This window comes from Corvus moneduloides, chromosome 21 (assembly GCF_009650955.1).
Source record: "Corvus moneduloides isolate bCorMon1 chromosome 21, bCorMon1.pri, whole genome shotgun sequence".
NCBI lineage: Eukaryota > Metazoa > Chordata > Aves > Passeriformes > Corvidae > Corvus > Corvus moneduloides.
The window spans coordinates 737,501-755,477 of record NC_045496.1 but is presented as its reverse complement, the minus strand read 5'-3'; the positions used below and the strand labels follow the sequence as shown (position 1 = coordinate 755,477).

General features: G+C 48.8%; 2 protein-coding genes and 1 long non-coding RNA gene across 10 annotated transcripts in view; 1 reads left to right on the top strand and 2 right to left on the bottom strand.

The window, feature by feature from the left end:
- MAPKAP1 (MAPK associated protein 1) overlaps window positions 1-2,285 on the bottom strand; it is an 84,373-nt gene extending 82,088 nt beyond the window's left edge. For 2 of the 3 annotated variants that reach the window (XM_032131148.1, XM_032131151.1), the window contains exon 1: window positions 2,231-2,285. The gene's annotated coding sequence lies outside the window, so the exon portion shown is untranslated. Of the gene's footprint in view, window positions 1-1,934; window positions 2,016-2,230 lie in introns of those variants that run through there. The other variant, XM_032131149.1, reaches the window with a different exon arrangement.
- Window positions 2,286-2,537: 252 nt separating this feature from the next.
- Window positions 2,538-4,375, bottom strand: LOC116454485. Its single transcript, XR_004244119.1, has 3 exons — window positions 4,071-4,375; window positions 3,232-3,400; window positions 2,538-2,937 (listed from the first exon to the last, which is right to left on the bottom strand). It is a non-coding gene; the product is annotated as an uncharacterized LOC116454485 (long non-coding RNA).
- A 395-nt stretch (window positions 4,376-4,770) lies between these two features.
- Window positions 4,771-17,977, top strand: part of PBX3 (PBX homeobox 3) — a 103,741-nt gene continuing 90,534 nt past the window's right edge. For 2 of the 6 annotated variants that reach the window (XM_032131147.1, XM_032131142.1), the window contains exons 1-2: window positions 4,777-5,909; window positions 6,760-6,833. In XM_032131147.1, the coding sequence (XP_031987038.1) occupies window positions 5,713-5,909; window positions 6,760-6,833 (271 nt within the window). In that variant the 5' untranslated portion in view covers window positions 4,777-5,712. Of the gene's footprint in view, window positions 5,910-6,759; window positions 6,834-17,977 lie in introns of all 6 variants that reach the window. The other 4 variants (XM_032131144.1, XM_032131143.1, XM_032131145.1 and 1 more) reach the window with 4 other exon arrangements.

Genomic DNA, 17,977 nt, shown 5'->3' with positions numbered 1-17,977 from the left:
ATATAGCAGCATGCAAGCTGCTTCTGACTTAAGAAACGCTCATGAAGATCAGACCTACTTAAAAACGCCCGAGACCTTCAGCCCCTTTGGGACTTTATGTCAAATGGAACTGGACAGATTCACATTTCTTCAACAAAAGATGAATCCCCTGTTCCTCTGGCTTTTAATTTTGGGTCTGTCTCTTTCAAGAGCACACAAAACATATTCAAGGAGCTTTGTTTTGCTTTCAGAATAATGGATTTAGATACAACACTTTTCAGGCAATAAGGAAACAAAGTAGGGATTGCCCTTGTGCTGTCTTGGATACGAACAAAGCTGACAGACAGCGAACAACAAGGCATCACAGTTTGATGGAGCTCCTCAGCTCACACACACACGCACACAGAGTTAATATTAAAACACAGCTTGGGGTCTGTGTCAGAGGCACTAACAGAAAAGCTCTCGAGAACTGCTGCTACAACACATGAGGCAGCCCCAGGGGCACGGCAGGTCCCAGACCACGGTCACCAACACCGCGGCAGCACCGCCACCCCCGCCAGGGCCCTCTGGGTGCCACCAGGGCTCTGCTCCCACACCCCTGCGCCCCACAGCTCAAACCTGCCCCTTCCAGCACCTGAACAGGAAGAAATGAAGCCTGAGCTCTACCCCTGTTTCTCAGCCAGTGTCATTTGCCCCTGGACATCAGAAGGAATTTTGGATATCAAAAGGTATTTCTTCACAGAGAGGGTTGTCAAACATTGGAAGGGGCTGCCCAGGGAGGTGGTGGAATAACCAACCCTGAGGTGTTCAAGGAATGACTGGATGTGGCACTCAGTGCTCTGGTCTGGTTGCCAAGGTGGTGGTGGGTCAGAGGTTGGACTTGATGGTCTCAGAGGTTTTTTCCAACCTCAGTGATTGTGTTATCTCCAAAAAGAGCAGCCACATGGGAGATGGGCTGCTCCTACATGGAGATGTGACCAGTATACTGTTCATTTGCTGTCCCATGTGTGCCATAACTGACCTTTCCATACAGGTGTGTGCTTTTCATGCTCACAGCTTCAAACGGTTGGGAAAATTTGTGCTACAGAACACGTAACACAGACCGCCATGCCAGGCTGCTTCACCTGCTGAGGCCTTCATTGATCCAAAGGAAATGCACAACAAGAATGTAGCTGTTACTTGTTATTTTAACATTTGTTATTTGTTATTTTAATTTGTTACTTGTTGTAACTGGGTGAAAATTTAACCAACAGATGAGAGAAGGGTGTTACAACAGAGACCTGAAACACAACTGATAAAGAAATGTACTAAATTGGTTCTCCCTGCTTCAGTTATTTCTGTACAAGTCTATACGTACCTGCTGATCTCAATTTATTTTTAATCTAACCCAAAAAAGTGTCAGTGAATGGAGCTGTTCTGAATTTGGAAAAGTAACGGAGAGAGTCTAATTCCTAGTCTTGCATCAACCTGATAATCCCCCGACACCTAAAATCGTGCAGAACACACTCAGGATACCCAAGCTTGGCTCTGGCATCTCTGTTTAGTCAATCACCAAACTTCCACTAGCACGGAAATCAACTCACTGCTGTGCCTCCTGGACACCTTTCCCGCTCCCCCACTGCTCCTGTGGTGTTCACAGTTCCGGTGGCACCGGCAAGCAGGTGCAGAAACGAGAGCCCCATGCAGCAAGGCATTTGGGTGTGACCCTGCTGAAGGCAGCGCCGGGCGGGCACAGCCTGCCTGCGGCCGGCAGGAGCAGCCGGGACACGGGCACCGGGGCCGTGTGACAGGGACACGGGGCGTGTGACGGGCCTTTTGGATGGAGTGACTGGCACCTGACCAGGGATGCCTGGGCACCTGTGGGCCTCCCGCTCGCCACGGGGCGCGGACATCCGCAGGGCAGCGCGGGGATTCCTGCCGGACCCGTGCCGCTCTGACGCTCCCGCCGCACTCACCTGCTCCCCGGCACCCATCGCCGGCCGACGCTCGCCTGACCCGCTCCGCTTGCCCCGCGATGGGCTGCTCTCGCCCCGCCGCCGGGAGAGGCGCCCCGGACCCCGCGGGAGCGGCCCCGTCTGCGCACCGGGGAAGCCTCGGTCCCCCCGAGCCGTGGCCCGGGCGGGCTGACAGCCCCTGCCGCCGGTCACGGCATCCCGCGGGGGTCCCCGGCGGCCCCGGGAGGGGCTGACAGCGCGGGCAGCCCCGGGAGCCGCGGCCGCAGCCCCGACCTCCCCCCCCGCCCCGCACTTACCGGCGCCGCCGCCGCCGCTCCGGGGCCGCGCAGCCGCTTCCGGGTCCGGGTCCGGCGGAGCGGGCGCGGGGCCGCGCGCGACCCGGAAGCGCCGCGGCCGCGGAAGTGACGGCGCGGAACGGGCGGGGCGGCGGCGCCGGGAGCGCGGAGTGGCCGGGGCCGGGCGCGGCTGCCGCGGGCACGGCAGCGAGCCACGGGCTCCGCTGGGCACAGCCACCAAGCCGGTGATGTACCGGGTTGGTACCGGCGATACCCGCGGCGTTGCAGCGCTCGCCGGTGCCGCACGGCAACACACAGGAGGCTTTTCTGATGGGGATTGCACCAGTTTTATTTCCAATTTCTTGCTAAAAACACGGTGACGTTTGTATTTATTTAGTAGTTTTAAACCAAAGCACCCAGGTAGCGCTCGGTGTACAAACACAAAGGGGATAAACGTTAACCACTGTCACAACGCTGCCCAAAGCCATGAGCAGCACCCGCGGGTTATCCCGGTGCTCGGGCGATCCGGGGCTGTCTCCACACGGCTGCCTGGGCGAGCAGGGGAGCCCAGCCACCCTCGGTCCGCACCTCACACATTTGGCCTCCTGGAGCTGCAGGTTTTCCTAGATGTTCCCAGGGTTCCTTTTCCTCGTGGTGTCTGTTCCTGGCCTGTTGGCCGTGTGTCCCTGCCACCTTTCCAGACTTGCTGGTGCAGCCTCCACAATTTCCTGTAGAAGTAAGGAGATTTGTTAATCCCTGAGGAAAGCCTAACCTGGCAGTCTCAGCAGTTGCACACATCAAGAAACAGCTGCCTTTGAGAAGGACAACGAACAGCGCGGCACAAGTGCCACCAAGGGCCTGTGAGAAGCAGGTACCAGTGACTGGCAACAGTGGGGAGTGAGGGCAGGAGCTGGAGCTGCCCTAGCACAGGGCATGTCACAGGGGGTGCCTGGCTGCTGCTGGCAGAGCCCAGAGCTCTGAAGTGACTGGACTCAGCCTCCTAAAACAGCACAAAAACTCACCCAGCACAGCAGCTTTCCACTGATGTGGCGAGGCTCAGCAGGTCCCTGCAGGGTGAGGTGAGCCTGGGGCTGGTCAGGGAGCACTGTCCCGTTTGGCAAGGTCAGGTGCTAGGGGAAATGCCCATTGCATCCGTGAGACTTCACCCTCAGGGGGCAAATGCAAATGCATCTGTGAAATATTCACAATAATACCAATTTAAAAATGCCTTTGGAGCAGCATTCTTAGTAAAACTGGATGACCCTGAAAACTCATTGGCTCAAGACAGACAATGGTGGAGTAATTAAGATGTAAAGTAATTGAAACGTGAATGAATTTGCTAATTGCATGGGGGGACAGTGGGACCACGGATTTGTTGACCAGGAGCCATCTCCATCCGCACCAGCCACACATGACCCCGGCAAGCTGGATACAGGGGTCCAGATCACACAGCGACATCCAGGGCCAAAGGGAAGGTGTGGGGATGGCGATGCCAGCTGGGATTGGGAGGAGCGGGGAGCTCTGCTTGACCCATGCCAAGCCGAAGGCGTTAACCAGAGTACCGGGAAGGTTAGATGAGCAGGAGGGCTGAGTTTGGACATGACTCCACTGAGATTGTCCATCACAGACAGAGCACAGAGAGCAAATTAAGGATCATTTTAATTGCCACTGTGTAATTTCATTGCACCTACGGAGGGTTTCCCTAAGAGCTCTCTATGGGGACAGTTGTGTTAGACACCAACAAAATGGACCAGGATTGAAGGCAGTTGGAGTGAAAGGGGGGGAGTGTTCCACGTCAGGACAATCTGAGGGGTGGCAACGATCTACAGGTAACCTCCTGAGAGAATGAAGTCGCAATTACCCTTGGTGCCTGCGCTTTTTTCTCTTCCCATTTCCGCGGGTCTGTGCAGATTTACAGAAAGATAATTTGAAATTAGCTCCGGTCACGCACGGCCTGAGCCAAGCCGGCTGTGCCAAAGGCTCCTGTTCTGTCCCGCGGCTTCTTCGCGGGGACACACTCAAGCCACGGGCCACGACGGACCGGCCCGGGACGGTGCATCCGGCGCCTGGGCTCCATCGCACGGCCGAAGCTCCCAGGCCCGGACTAAGCGCGGCCTCCCGCGGGCTCCCGGGAGCTCCGCGCGGCACCGGGCCCGGCCCGGCGGGACCCGCGCCCCTGGGCCCGCCGTCACCGCGGCAACGGGGGCGGGGCCCGGGCCGCTCGCCCCGCCCCCGTGGCCGTTCGAACGGCCCAATCACAAGTTCCTCAGTCGGGGGGCGGGGCCCAAGGTGGGGCAGGAGGGCACGGCACCTCCCCGAGTGCGCTGATTGGCCAATGTCCCCGCCAGCGCCCGCCCCCCCCGCGCAGCGGTTGGCCGCCGCGCCCGTCGCTCCCGCACGAGGCCGCCGCCTCCCGCCCGCCCCGGGAGCGCGGGCGCCGCTGGGCCCGGCGGGAGGGACGCGCGCGCGGACCGGGGCGGGCGGGGCCCCGCGCGGGGCGGGGCGGGGCGGGAACGCCCGGTGGGGCGGGCCCGGGGCGGGCCGGGGCGGGGCCGGGGCCGGGGCGGGGCGGGGCCGGCGCTCCGCTCCCTCTCGCGCGCCGCTCGGCTCCTTCACAGGGTGACACGTCTGCGGTGAGTGAGTGGCGTTGGCAGCCTGTCAATCCCTCACCGGAGCGGCCATCAAACAACATAAAACACGCGCGGGCACCGGGCGCGGGGCTCATAAATTCCGGCGGGCCGATATTTTTGCACATTGCTTTGCAGAGAGTGTGTAATTAATTTTTTTACAGTTCTTTCCCCGTTATTTCCGCTGTTTTCTTTGCACAAGTTCAAACTTTTGATTGCTGCTGTCTCACCCCCGTGCACAGACTTGGGATCGTTTGTTATTTGGGGGGGAGGGCGATTAATTTTTTTTTTCCCTCTGTGATTGTGTTTTCTTGGCTTTTTTATGTTGCAATTTGGGGGTGGGGGTGTTCGCTGGTTTGTTGTGGTTTTTGCTGTTTGCACCCTCCCAACTTCTGAAGGATTTGAAAGCGAGTTTTTTTGATTTTGTATTTAATTTTTTTTTTTTTAATTTTGCCTTTTTGCAAAGAAGATTTTTGGACAAGTGGGGAAAGACATAAAAAGCAACAATAAAAAATAAAAAAGGAGGAAAAAAAAGCTTTGGAGGAAGATTGTACCAGGAAAACCTCACAGAAATCTGCTCAGCTCATTTATCCGAGGCACCAATATGATGATGATGAAAGAAGATTGTAACTAAAGAAGAGAGTGATTTACTGCCCTGGGAAGGAGAAGAGAGTGGAATAAACAGCTGAGATCCGGTCAAAACACAAATACTACATTTTTTTTTTTGTTGTTACTGTTTTGTTTGGCTTTTTTTTTTTTTTTTTTTTTTTTTCCTTTTTTGTGGTGTGTGTGCAGAGCGCGGTCAGGAGCGCGGCACTGGGACTGAGCGGGGCAGGCGCTGCCGTGACCGCCCGGAGCGCGGCCCGGCCCGGAGCCATGGACGATCAGTCCAGGATGCTGCAGACTCTGGCCGGCGTGAACCTGGCCGGGCACTCGGTGCAGGGGGGCATGGCCCTGCCGCCTCCCCACGGACACGAAGGGGCTGACGGCGACGGCAGGAAGCAGGACATCGGCGACATCCTCCATCAGATCATGACCATCACTGACCAAAGCCTGGATGAGGCACAAGCAAAGTTGGTTTCGTCTAATTAAACCTTGTCTTTTTTAAAAATTATTATTACTATTATTATTCTTTTTTAAAAATTATTTTTGGTGTGTGTGTGTGGTTTTTGTTTCTCTCCTTCCTGCTCCTCTGCAGAGACCCGGAGTCTCACAATTAAGAGCAACTTCTTGGGGCCGTAAGGGAAATTACCAGCAGCCAAGGCAGAGCCAAGTTGCTATTTAATTATTTCTTTCCTTAAGGAAAATATAGATATAATAAATGTAGAAGTATGCGATGGTTCTGCCGTCACTGTGGTGCACGGGAGGCTGTGGCTGATCCCTGCCCGTTCCCGCTGGACACTGTCCGGTGGATACCGGCCTTATTGCCGCCGTCCATCCGTCTGTCTGTCCGGCCATCCCTCAAAGTACAACTTTGTCTCTTTCTTTCTTTTCTTGTCTCAAAGTGGCAGCAGATGAATTATAAATCTGACCAGATATTGCTGCAGGAGAGGGTGTGTGTGTGTGAATAAAACCCAAACCAAACCCTGGCTGTATTAAATCACAATAAATACAAAAACAATGTTAACTCTGTACACCTTCCACCCCCCCCCTCCCCCCCCCCCGCCCAATCTCCTTAATAAATCAGTTCTAATATCGCAGGACGGGGACAAGGGGGGTGGTTTTCCCCCCTCGTTCGGGCGGTGTTTGCACAAAGATAATTCCGCATAAAAGTGAAGCGGGATGAGGGAGGTTCCGGCCGGCTCTCGCTGCCCGCGGCCCCGGGACCCCCGGCCGGGGGGCGAGCGGCCCCGGCGCGGGGCTCGGGAAGGCGCCATGTTGCTGGAGCCCGGCGCTAACCGCTTGTCCTGTGCTCTCTTGCAGGAAACACGCCCTGAACTGCCACAGGATGAAACCCGCCCTGTTCAGCGTCCTCTGCGAGATCAAGGAGAAAACAGGTACGGGCCGCCCGCGCCGCCGCCGCCGCAGCCATCTTAGCGCTCCTGCCTCGCGGCGCGCCGGGCCCGGGCGCCCCTCGCGCCGCCGCCGGGGGCGGGGGCCGGGCCGGGGCAGCCCCGCGGGGCCGGGGGCGCTCGGCGGCTCCTGAGGCGCCGGGAGCGCCGTGGAATGGCGCGGGGGTCCCCCCTCGCGGCCCCCGAGGCCCCGGAGCGCCCGCGCTGCCGTGTTACCGTCAGACGGTGTGTGAAAGACTTGCCGGGGCGGTGTGACCGTGGGTTTTAACCCCGGGACCGGACCGTGAGCTTTGTGAGGGGCGGGGGCGCCGAGCCGAGCCCGCGGCGGCCCCGCCGTGGGCGCCCCGACCCCGCTACTGTGCCCGGCGCTGCTCCGGCGCCTCTCGGGCGCTGTGCTTTTAAACGCCAAAATTCTCAAAAATCATCTCAAAAGTACAATTTTTTTTTTCGTCTACATTAACGCGACAGGAATAAAATTCCGTGCTTTTCTTGTGGGCATTTTAGGAGATTTTTTGCAATTTTTTCACATAACTGAATTTATGGAAATTTTTTTTGTTTGTTTAAAGAAGAACATTTGCAAAGTATTCTGCTTTGTATTATGAGAATAAGGACAGTTAGTGAGAATAATATTTAATGAGAATAAGAATATTTAACAATAGTAAGAACATTTAACAATAACAAAAACATTTATTATGACCTGGATTTAAAAGTGAATAGCCATTTTTTCAGATATAGCTAAAGCCATTGCCTGGGTTTTTAGCTCTCTGTGATACTCAATAACGTTCTGCTTAATTCCACACTGAAAAAATAAAACTGGACGAAAACAACCCAACGTGAAATCATTGCAAATCTGAGCTGTGGAGCCCGGAGTGAGCGGTTCTCTGTGAATTATGGTGCTTTACGTCCAAGGGTTTCTTTGCTACCGGGGATCCACTTCAGTTCCTGCTGACAGCTAAGCACTAGGGTATTGACTGTGTTGTGAATATTAAGATTGATTCTGCTTTATGTTGCATTATATTACCCGGGATAAGGGGAATGATCCCTCTCCCTTCCCACCTACCTACGTTCCGCCTCGGTCGGCTCGTAACCCCTTTCTGTCCTTTGGCTTGTGTTTATTTCCTGCCTTTCCCTAAACTTCTTTGCCCGTCCTGCTCTGGAGCCGGAAAGCAACCTGCCCTCGGTGTTCAGACATTTGCAGGAGGCACATTTCAATTAAGGAGGCAGGCGTAGGTCCCGCGGTCACTTTATTTGCAGAGGGCTTAGCCTCAGTGTTTTGAAAGGCAAGTGTAGTCAGCCACATGTCAGAGGTGAGCTGCGAAGAAAACCCGAGTCCTTTCAGCAGCGGGATTACTGGCACAGGGTGTTTGTGAGGCCGCCGCCGTCTTGCAGGCGAGGGGGAGCCTGACAAGGGGCTCTGTGGTCTGAAACCTTTCGAGGTGTTTCAGTGATAACTTGTAAGTTGGGATCCTGCATTTGTGCTGCTAGAACTCCAGCAAGTTTTCGAGTTATCTCTCTTTTGTGATATTGCTGAGAATCAGCGAAGAGTGAAGGCGTCTGCCTGCTCAAAGGCAAGCTCCTGCCAGCCCCGCAGCACGGGAGGGACACGATTAATGCTCTGAGTGATTGATGGAGATGGATCCACACCTCCACCAAAAACTCTTCCCAGAAGGGGACCTTCACTCAGGGTCTCCCAGTTGAGGTGAAATGTCTGTGCAAGCTTTAGTTAGTGTGCTAAAGCAAAGAAAATGTGAAAATAAATTGTAGCCTGTTTTGTGGAAGCTGTTCTGGGAGGGAACGGCTCAAACAATTCTAAACTGGAAGCACGAGGAAGGGACTGAGATGCAGCTAAAGCAGAGGTGTCCCCTCTCCCCTTAGGGCTCTGCACTGTCTTGTGGTCCGAGTGCTTAAACCTGCCTCCAATGGGGTCATGTGCCAGCGTTTAATTCTTCCTGATCAGAACCAAAGTTTACCTGGTTGTGGGAATTGCCGTGATGGCTTTATCACTGTCTTCTTCCGAGAGGTGAGGAGGGAGGCTGCAGCCTAGCAGTCATGTCTGTTTGGAAACAAGTCATGTGGTATTTAAGTAATTTTTATATTGAATTATGTATTTATTTGCATTTTAGTAGTTTTCAGTACAGTCAGTGAGGACTTTGTGGGACTGGCTGGGAGAGAGCACAAGGAGGAATCCTCAGTTTACATGGAGCCACTCTGTCACTTCCCAGCAAGGGTTAATGGATGCATCTTATTTCTGAAAGCTTCACACAGGGTCAGGAGCTGAAGATTTTTATTTTTTCTCCCTGTGAGGTATTTACCATGTACAAAGCAAATCACTGAGTTACTGAATTTAGCCTGACATTTCTTTTTTAACATTTTAACATTTTCAAAAGTGCTGCATAATACATTTAAGTGCTTTACAGCTATTAATAGCTGTGTGTATTCTGAGAGGCAACCACAAGGTAGCACGGTGCTCATAAAGAAACTGCCACCTCTGGCTTTAATTAGTTCAAAGAAAAATTATACCTAAGTTCTACTGAAGCCCCTCCAATAAAATAGGAAGATAAGCAAGTCAGGACCTAGTGACTCTGTTTGGTTGTGCTTTACCCTCTCTCTGAGGTGTCACTGGGAGCGGTGAAGTTGCCTTCACAGCACACGCTCACATCTGTTGCATACCTGTGTCACAGTCCGTTTCCTCATGTCTTGCCAGGAGGAATCAAAAACTGATTTGCACCATTCTTTGATTTTTTTAATAGCTCTTTTTTACTGACTAAAACACCTTCAGATTGGTGATTTTATTAAGCTTCCCCCAGGATGTTGCCCTACCTGGAGTCCTGGTTATTCTTACGGAGAAAGAAGTGAAAATATATTAATTCTTGTAGTCTTAAAATGTCTTAGGGAATTGCAATTATTTCCCAATGGAACAACATATTATTAGGTCCTAGACTGCATTGATAGATGATTTGGGTTTTTGTCTTTAAAAGTCATTTGTAGAGACGCGATCACACGTTTATAAAAATGTCTGAATTCATGTGCATAACCGTGTGCACATCTACAGTTACTTATTTATTTATTTCCCTAAGTCCAGCAGCAACAATGATAGCTGCCAACCAACCCCGAATTTACTGTCACCACCACCCCTAAATAGCATTCATTTCCTAGTAAAGCCTAATGGCATACATGATGGTTTGCCAGATTTGTGGCCTTTGTGAGGCTTATAAGCAGGACTGACTTGGGAAGATCATAAAACTTAATGAACTTCTCGACTGCAGGAGGTGTCCGCAGGGGAAGCAAAAGGCCTGCTCGGCTGCTCGGGCTGCTGCAACTATTTTTTATGTCTAAAGAGAGAGGATGAAAATGTTCATTAAGAACGTTCTCCCCTTGCATAGATGTTTGTTTCAAAGAATGAATAAAAAAGCTCTGAAAACCAGACAAATCGTGTGTTAGCCACGGGGTTAATTCCTCGCTGTTCCCGTGTAAGCTACCTTTATTTTTATTGCTACAACTGTAAATAGCCGTGCGCTGCCGTCCTTGTGATTAAAGGGCTGCATCGGGCCCTGCCTCGCTGCAAAGCTCCTTATTGATGACATGGCCCAACTCGCCAGGAACGCCCCTTGTCAATATGCTGCAGAGGCTGTAACCCGCGGCGAGGGGACTCCTTGGAGCAGCGCTGGCTTTGCGTGGCTCCGGCAGAGTTGGAAAGTGTTAACCCCTGTCGGCACCATGGGGTTGTAAAAAGCCACGCACAGTACTCTGCCCTTGCACTGCACAAATTTCAACTTTTCAGCGTTTGTAAACTGTTGTTTAATGCCAACAACTCTCAGTAATACACTATAACCCGGAATCCTGCCGGAACACGAGAGGATTCCGATGGAACAATGAAATGGCACTGATAGCATACGTATATATGTGTGTGTGTGCGTGTGTGTGTGCATTTTGGCTATTTTCTAAATATCAGCTGTGATGTTATTGTTACTCACTTTAGCTGTTTAAGATATTTATGTGCAGTCCTGGTTTTTTTTTCCAGGCTGCTAAATACATATTTTGTTGTTCCCTGACTACCTGAAGAAGTGAGTGCTGTGTGTTTATGTGCGTCCAGCTCAGCTTAAATTGTTTAGCTTTTGCTTCCCATCTTGTGCTTCAGTACCAAGGTTTGTCTCTGACCCAGTGGTTGTACTTTTGAATGTCTTTTTTTTAATTGCCAGCAGATGTATTACAAATGATGCCATGCAGCAGAACGTTTGGTCGTTTGCGCTGTCCTTATGGCAATGACGTTGCTTTTCTTCATAAATGTCCTACTAGGAAAAAATAAATTGAATAAAGTGTCTTGATTGTCGTTTGGTCATCTGTTTCCAACACATTCATTATCAGCAGCCTGGTTCTTTTGTGGATCTCTACCAGGGCGCTTCTCTAGTTGAGAAAATGGCAATTTGGTGATTACGGGCATCAGAGAAATTCGTGGTGTTTTGTCTCACAGAACCTGAGACTGCACCTACCTTTAGTGCTTCCCGTTGCTGGTGCTCCTTGCTGCATTTAAATATCCATCTTCACCTTGAGTACTGGGATTAGTGGTTCCAGAGATATTTTTCCCCCCTCTGTAGAGGATAAATTTGGCCCTACTTGTCAATACTAATTTAACCAAGAGCAGGGATTTATTTTGTTTTATTTTATTTAATAGCTGTCTTTCATGTCCTTCCATTTATCTTTTAATTCAACACATTTGCTTGCTTATCTGAAAATACCAAATTATAGCAGTTACCATGTGGTGTATTTTAGGATGCTTGTTGTAAGTTAAGGAATTTTTGCATTCAGAGATAAATTATTATCATGGCATGTAGGGAATGCAAAACAGTCCTCTTTTTTTTTTTTTTTTTACAGGATTTAACACATTTATCAAGCTCTGTTCCTGCAGCTTTCAATGGAAAAGTTGTATGATATGGATATTATGCTGTCTTTTTTCAATTTAAACATTGATTTGTGTGAAACATTAATATAATGATATTTGCAGTCTACCGTAGACAAATATAAGCAGAATTAGACATTCTAAATTGTTACAAATGCAACGCAATATTTAAATCTGAATGAAGGCTGTATTAATAATTACGGAGCGGAGCGCGTGGCAGTCCGGTCTGGATCTGCCCTCAGATTTTAGGCTGTTTTTCAATTCCTTGCACATCGTGCACATGATGGTTCGATGAATATTTTTATGAACAGCAGGAATGAATGTGAATCCGTGCGCGAGCGAGCCCAAAGCAGCGGAGCCCCGAGCGGAGTTGCGCGTCCCGGCGTCGCGGTGGAATTAGCTGGAGCTGTCGGAGTGCCGGGATTGACACCCTGAGAAGAATGCTTTGTTTGTTTGCTCAGCAGTCATGTTTAATGCTCTTCGCTTATCAAGGTGATCAGCATGGTTCAGATAACACATGCCTGACACCGCCTGCCTTTTCTCACCAGCGTGTTGACCTTTTGTCACGTTTGCTTTTCTCTGGTAGGCAATTCCTGGCTTTAAGTGTGAATGGAGTAAATAATTCACATCAATATTTAATATAAATTATTAAAGTTTCTGTCAGCTCTTACAGTTCATGCTTTTATAGAGTTGGAGTAGTTCATCAGCCAAACAGATGAATTGTGCAGCTCAGCTGGACATTAGAGCTCCTCCATCGTGCTGCCGGGACTGGGGAGGAAGCGGGGAATTAAATAGGAAAGGTAATGCAGCCTGGTCCTTGAACACTGGGTGTTTTTCAGTGACGTGCATTCTTTAGGAAGGCTCGAAGTACCAGATAAATAGCCAGCGTAATTTATTTTGTTATTCCCGTACTTTTTTGTCCTCTTCATGTTGCAAACAGAAATGCAGAGAACCCCACTGACCCCCAGCATTTTCTTCTACTCTTTGTTACTGGCCTTCCTTTGGTGCTCCAGGCCCTTGCTGGGCTTAGGGTGGGAGTACTGGTGTTTGGAGGTAGGGTTTGGGTGTTTGGTTTGTTTTTTTTTTTTTTTCCACTCAATGTTCTTTTTCTGTTTTTAAAGACTGATGTAGAGCCCTAAGGTGATGAAGTTTCAGGGGTTTTTAGACCTTGTTTGTAAATTTATATTTTGCAAAGTGACCTGTGATTGAATGTAGATTCTGAAAACATTTTTTAAAGGAGAAAAGCTGTGATCTCTGATTGTAAGAGCTCAAACGTGTTTACTGCGTCAGGAATTGGATAAAAATAGCATGTTTTGCATAAAAGCAAACGGTAAAAATCATTACGCACTTACTCTAATTTTATGCTCTTTTAGGTGTTTCGTTCTTTTGTTAATGATCAGTTCAGTGCATGTTGCACAGTGACAGGGACTGTAACAATGTGAGTCACTGAATATCCCGTGTAATACGAATCCATCACCTGGAAGGGAGGTGGGTTTGTATCATGTGTTTACAGGTCAAACCCTTTTGCTATACTTCAGTCATGCATCAACATTTAAAGCCAATCTCTCATTCCTCATTGTCCAGCAGGTGGCTTTGTCATAGATTATTTAATTTTTAATCATTTATTGTAAGTGGAAAAGGTTATTTAATAATATTATCCTGACAGCATTTTTTAAAAGAACAACAGTTTTCCAGTATGTCCTGTGGTGTATGACGGGGTCAATGGAAGCATCTAGAGAGCTTCAAGTACACAATCTAAATTAAGATTCTAAACAGGCATTACAGATGCTGGTAACTTTGGCAATTATCATTTTGTTTGGTGAACAGTAGTAAAACAGTGTGCGGTAAAAGTGTTTAGAGAGAGAGGATAAATAAATTGAACAGTTTTGCAATGCAAAGTGGTTTGTGGTGTTTTTGAGGATTTCTTGGCTCTTGCTTAACTGCTATTGTGAAGCCTGGAGCAGATTTTCCCATTGCTAATGCCCTAGAAGTATTAATTCACTTTGATATGCTAATTAGAGGGCATTATGCAAGAAATGAGATTAAGTGGCAGCATGAAGCCATTTGCCTGTCAGTAAATTGAGAGCTTTAGCATCAGGAGGAGCTTTGTTTTTTCTGAGTTTCTCTTGGTTTTGCATATAAATAAAATTGATTGAAAGGTCTAGAGAAGCTTCTAGAACATTGGTGGTTCTTTTTCTCCTTCTATGATTATTTAAACTTCATGTTAAAGCCTTTCTCTGAATATTAATTGATCTAATGGGAGATACTGAACATGAAGAATTTCATTGTATTCTCAGTTACTGTATCTTAACAAAAGGAAAGTATTAGAATTCTTTGTGTCATCTGATTTTTGTGGGATTATTTTAGATATATCTTACAGCTTTGTATTCTAACGTCTGCCTGCTCACAGCTCCTGTGCTGAGAACTGTACCTGTGTGGAGGTAGTTTTGCCAGTTCTGCTGTTTTAGGGATTGGTATGAGGGCCCAGCCAGCTGAAGGCAAATGGAAGGCTCGGATTCCTGGCCAGTGGGGCTGTGGACATTTGTCACCCCCCCTCACCCACAGCGTTTCCCACCATTTCTGATGCAAATCACACATGTATTTTCCTTCGTTTAGGAAGGAAGGGGTTGTAATATTGACCATAGATTTTATTCAACTGTCAGAAATTGTGTTAAAGTAACATTAAGGGATTGACTTACAGCCATAAGAGTGAGGGAATTTGGAGTTAATAGTTAAACTCTGCCCTTAACTCAACTCATTGAACCTATTTATTAGAGCATATATGATACGTAAGATCACTGTGCTGAGACCTCTGCTGTAGCAGGATGCTCCAGGATGGCTCAAAGATGAGAGGTTCTGTTTTAGTTCAAATTTTCCTTTGTTTTTTGAGGTTTGGTGTTTTTGTGTGTGTGTGTGGCTTTCACTCAGCCTCTGAGTTGCTTTACTACAGTTTTGTGATTAGTTTTCTTTTTACAATACTGTTTTTAAAAAAATCAGAGAAGTAATTCTGTAAATTGAACAAAAATTTAGGAAAAAATAAACCCGAAGCAAACCCAACCCAAGCCTCTCTAGTCCTCTTTGCATGAGTGCAGCAGAGTGGCTGTTTGAGTGCCCGTCTCCTCTACAGATCATTGTCGCAAAGTCAATCAGGGGAGCAGTGCTGGAGTGACAGTGCTTGTTATGAGCCCCAATAGTTATTTAAAAGAAAGGAAAAAGGATAAAAAAATGGCCCAGAGCTGCGTGCGGGGGCCGTTCATGCTGGATGCACATGCTCTCCCTGATCCTGGCAGCTGAAGTCTATCACTGTTGGGAAATTTTTAACATGAACCACATGAGACACAAGCCACAGCGGTTTCCCCGGAGCCACAGGGGTTTTCACGTCAGCGCAGGACAACTGGCACGTGCATGGCGGGTCCCTGCCCGCCGTCCCCTGCCCTCGGTGCCCACCGCCCTGCTCGCCCGCAACAAAGGGGCCCCAGTGCAGTTTTCATGGGAAGCATGATGTCCCTGGTCGCCCACAGTTCCCCAGAGCTTGGCCCAAAGAATCCCATCAGGAATTTATAATCCAGAACTTTAGTTGTCATAGTGAACCTTTTTGATACTGGAAGGAACAAAACATCACCCGACACTGCAAAGTCGGTTCTCACAGGCAGCAAAAGGAAGCGTTGCTGGGCTCCAGCTGCTTATTTTGGGCTTCAGATTGTTGAACAAAAGAACTAAGTAATGAAAATGTTCTGAAGCTGACCTTAACTTTCCCAGCTCCAGTAGACCCCTGATGGTGTTGTTTCAGGAGAAGACGATGCTGGAGAGGAAATCCTGGCATTGCTGGTTTGAGTCCTGATGCTGCTGTTGACTGGGGAAGAAACCTCCTCCCCCTTGAGTGACGAGGGATGTGGTGACCTCGGTAGGGCAGACCCTGAGCTCGGCCGCCGCCTCATGGAAGTGAATGCAAGAGCTTGCTTCTCTTACCTTTAAAATGGGAGTTTTATCCATCCAGTTTTTTGTGAAAGTTGTGTTGAGTTGGTACTGTGTGTTAAAAAGGAGTATTTTTATCAAGTGTTGGGTCTAATTAAAATTGTTATGTAAGAGGTAAACTATCAACAGTATTTACAGTATCCACTTCTTTCTACTTCGGCCGCAGATGAGTCTTACCTCCTGGAGATGAAGAAATTAAGCTTTCCTTAGACTTCTTCTTTCCTTGGCTTTAATCAGGAATGTTTTTTTACTCCACGGTTAGGCCTGTGCTTAAAGGATATCAGGGTTTCATGCCTCAGTGGTTGGTTTGCTCAGTACAGCAAGAGAAGGTTTGCTCCCGTCGCCGGGGGTCGGTGCTTTCCTTGTGCACTAGTTGTTCGAGGCAGGGTGGCACACTCGAAAGGCTGTGCCAAGCACACTTTCATATATTTGTTGGTTAAAGAAGGAAGCGTGCTTTTAGTGAGGTTTGTAATTACGGAACACCCAAATGTTTGCTTATTTTCTTTCGTGCGAGATCCTGGTATCATTATTGACTGTCACTAGTAAGAACAAGTTACAGTAGATTGTGCAATGATTCTTATTTGACTTCAAGGATGTATTTATTACCATTTTTGAACAAATTATACTAACATGAAAAGTTGTGGAAATGATTGTGCACTAGATAAGGTGATACATTACAGGAGTGGTTGGGTTTATGGAGCTTTATGCTGAGGTTTTCTCAGAAATTATAGCACAGTCCTGTCACTATAAAACCTGGAGATACACTTGGTAATAACATGCAGTGGAGGGATTTTTAGGATTTCACTTGTTATTCAAATAGAGTGGGAACTATCAGTTTTTCTACGTCGTATTTCTTTCTTCTGTTGCACTGGGTGAAGAGGGGAAAGGAAGCCCGAGGACAGCAGAGTGGGTGCTGGGGCGTGGGCACCGGGTGCTGCCGGTGCCACTGGCTCCAGTGCCACAGGCCTGGGGAGGTTTCGGCACTGATGGGGCTCTTTGGGTACCCAGCACTGGCGTGGGACACTGGGGGAGATTTGCCCTCCAAAGGCAGCTGAGGATTTTTTTGTGAATTATTTCTTTCTTCTCCTCCACTTGTTAGGGCAGTGACGTGATATCGATATGGAGCTTGGGAACTTATTGACTTGTTGGTTCTTGACCTTTTGACTGTGACCAAGTATAGAAATTGAATGTCTGAAAATTAAATGATAGACTCTTTATACATAAATTCTTGGATGTCAGTGTATTACATGAACTAATTTCGGTTTACCTAAATTTATGGTGTTTTGTGTTCAAGAAAGGAAGTATTTCTTCCTTTCAATATACCAAGCATCTAATAATATTGTAGTTGCTAACATTAAACAAATCCATTTCCTTTTACTGAGTGATTATCATAACAGCTGCTGTTTAATCACCGAGATTGTTATGTAACTTTTAAATCTCTAATATTTTGGAGAGGCGCAAGCGACATCACCTCGCTGCATGATGGCATGATGTCCTCGCTGCTGAGCCACATGTCTGTGTTTCGTGGGGCTCCAGACTCAAGTTCTTATTTAGTTTAGTCATATTTAATGGGCTGGGAACACTTGCTGAGCAAACTGCCTGTTTGAGAGGAGACCCCAAATAACACACAGTGCGCATCCTGGTTTCCACGAAACAAAAAATGGGCATTTGTTTTTGCGCCCTAAAACTGTGGCACGGTGGGGCCTGATGGAAATGCCGTGCGCCGGCTCATGTCCGATGGAATTAGCTTATTGCTCCCCACGTGCGGGCAGGGCGAGCGGTGCTCCGGCTCTGGGGCCCAGAGCCACACTCGGGCCTCCAAACCGGGGTGACGGAGCTGGCAATATTGTTCTCTCCGAGTGCCGCAATAAGGCTGTGGTCAGCACTAATGTAAATATTTGTACAACAACCATGTTCTACAGCCTCCAATTTAATGGTAAAAATCTGCCCTGAACGCCTGGGTAAATATATGCTGAGAACAGACGCCCATTCACTGGAGAAACAATTGACTTTAGGTTCTTTGTTGTTAAAGTGGCCCCCAGTGATCGGCTGCGAGGCGGCGATAGCGGCGCGCGGGCGCCGTCGGGCTGGCGGCTCCCGGGCAGTGCCCGGCGCGGGGAGCCCGCACCGCCCCGCGCCGCCACGGCACGGGAAGGGGAACTTGTCAATGGAAGAAAAAGAACTGTAATCGCACATTTACATATGCTCCTAATTGTTGATTTGGGGATTTTCTATGAATATGGCTTCACAAAACAGA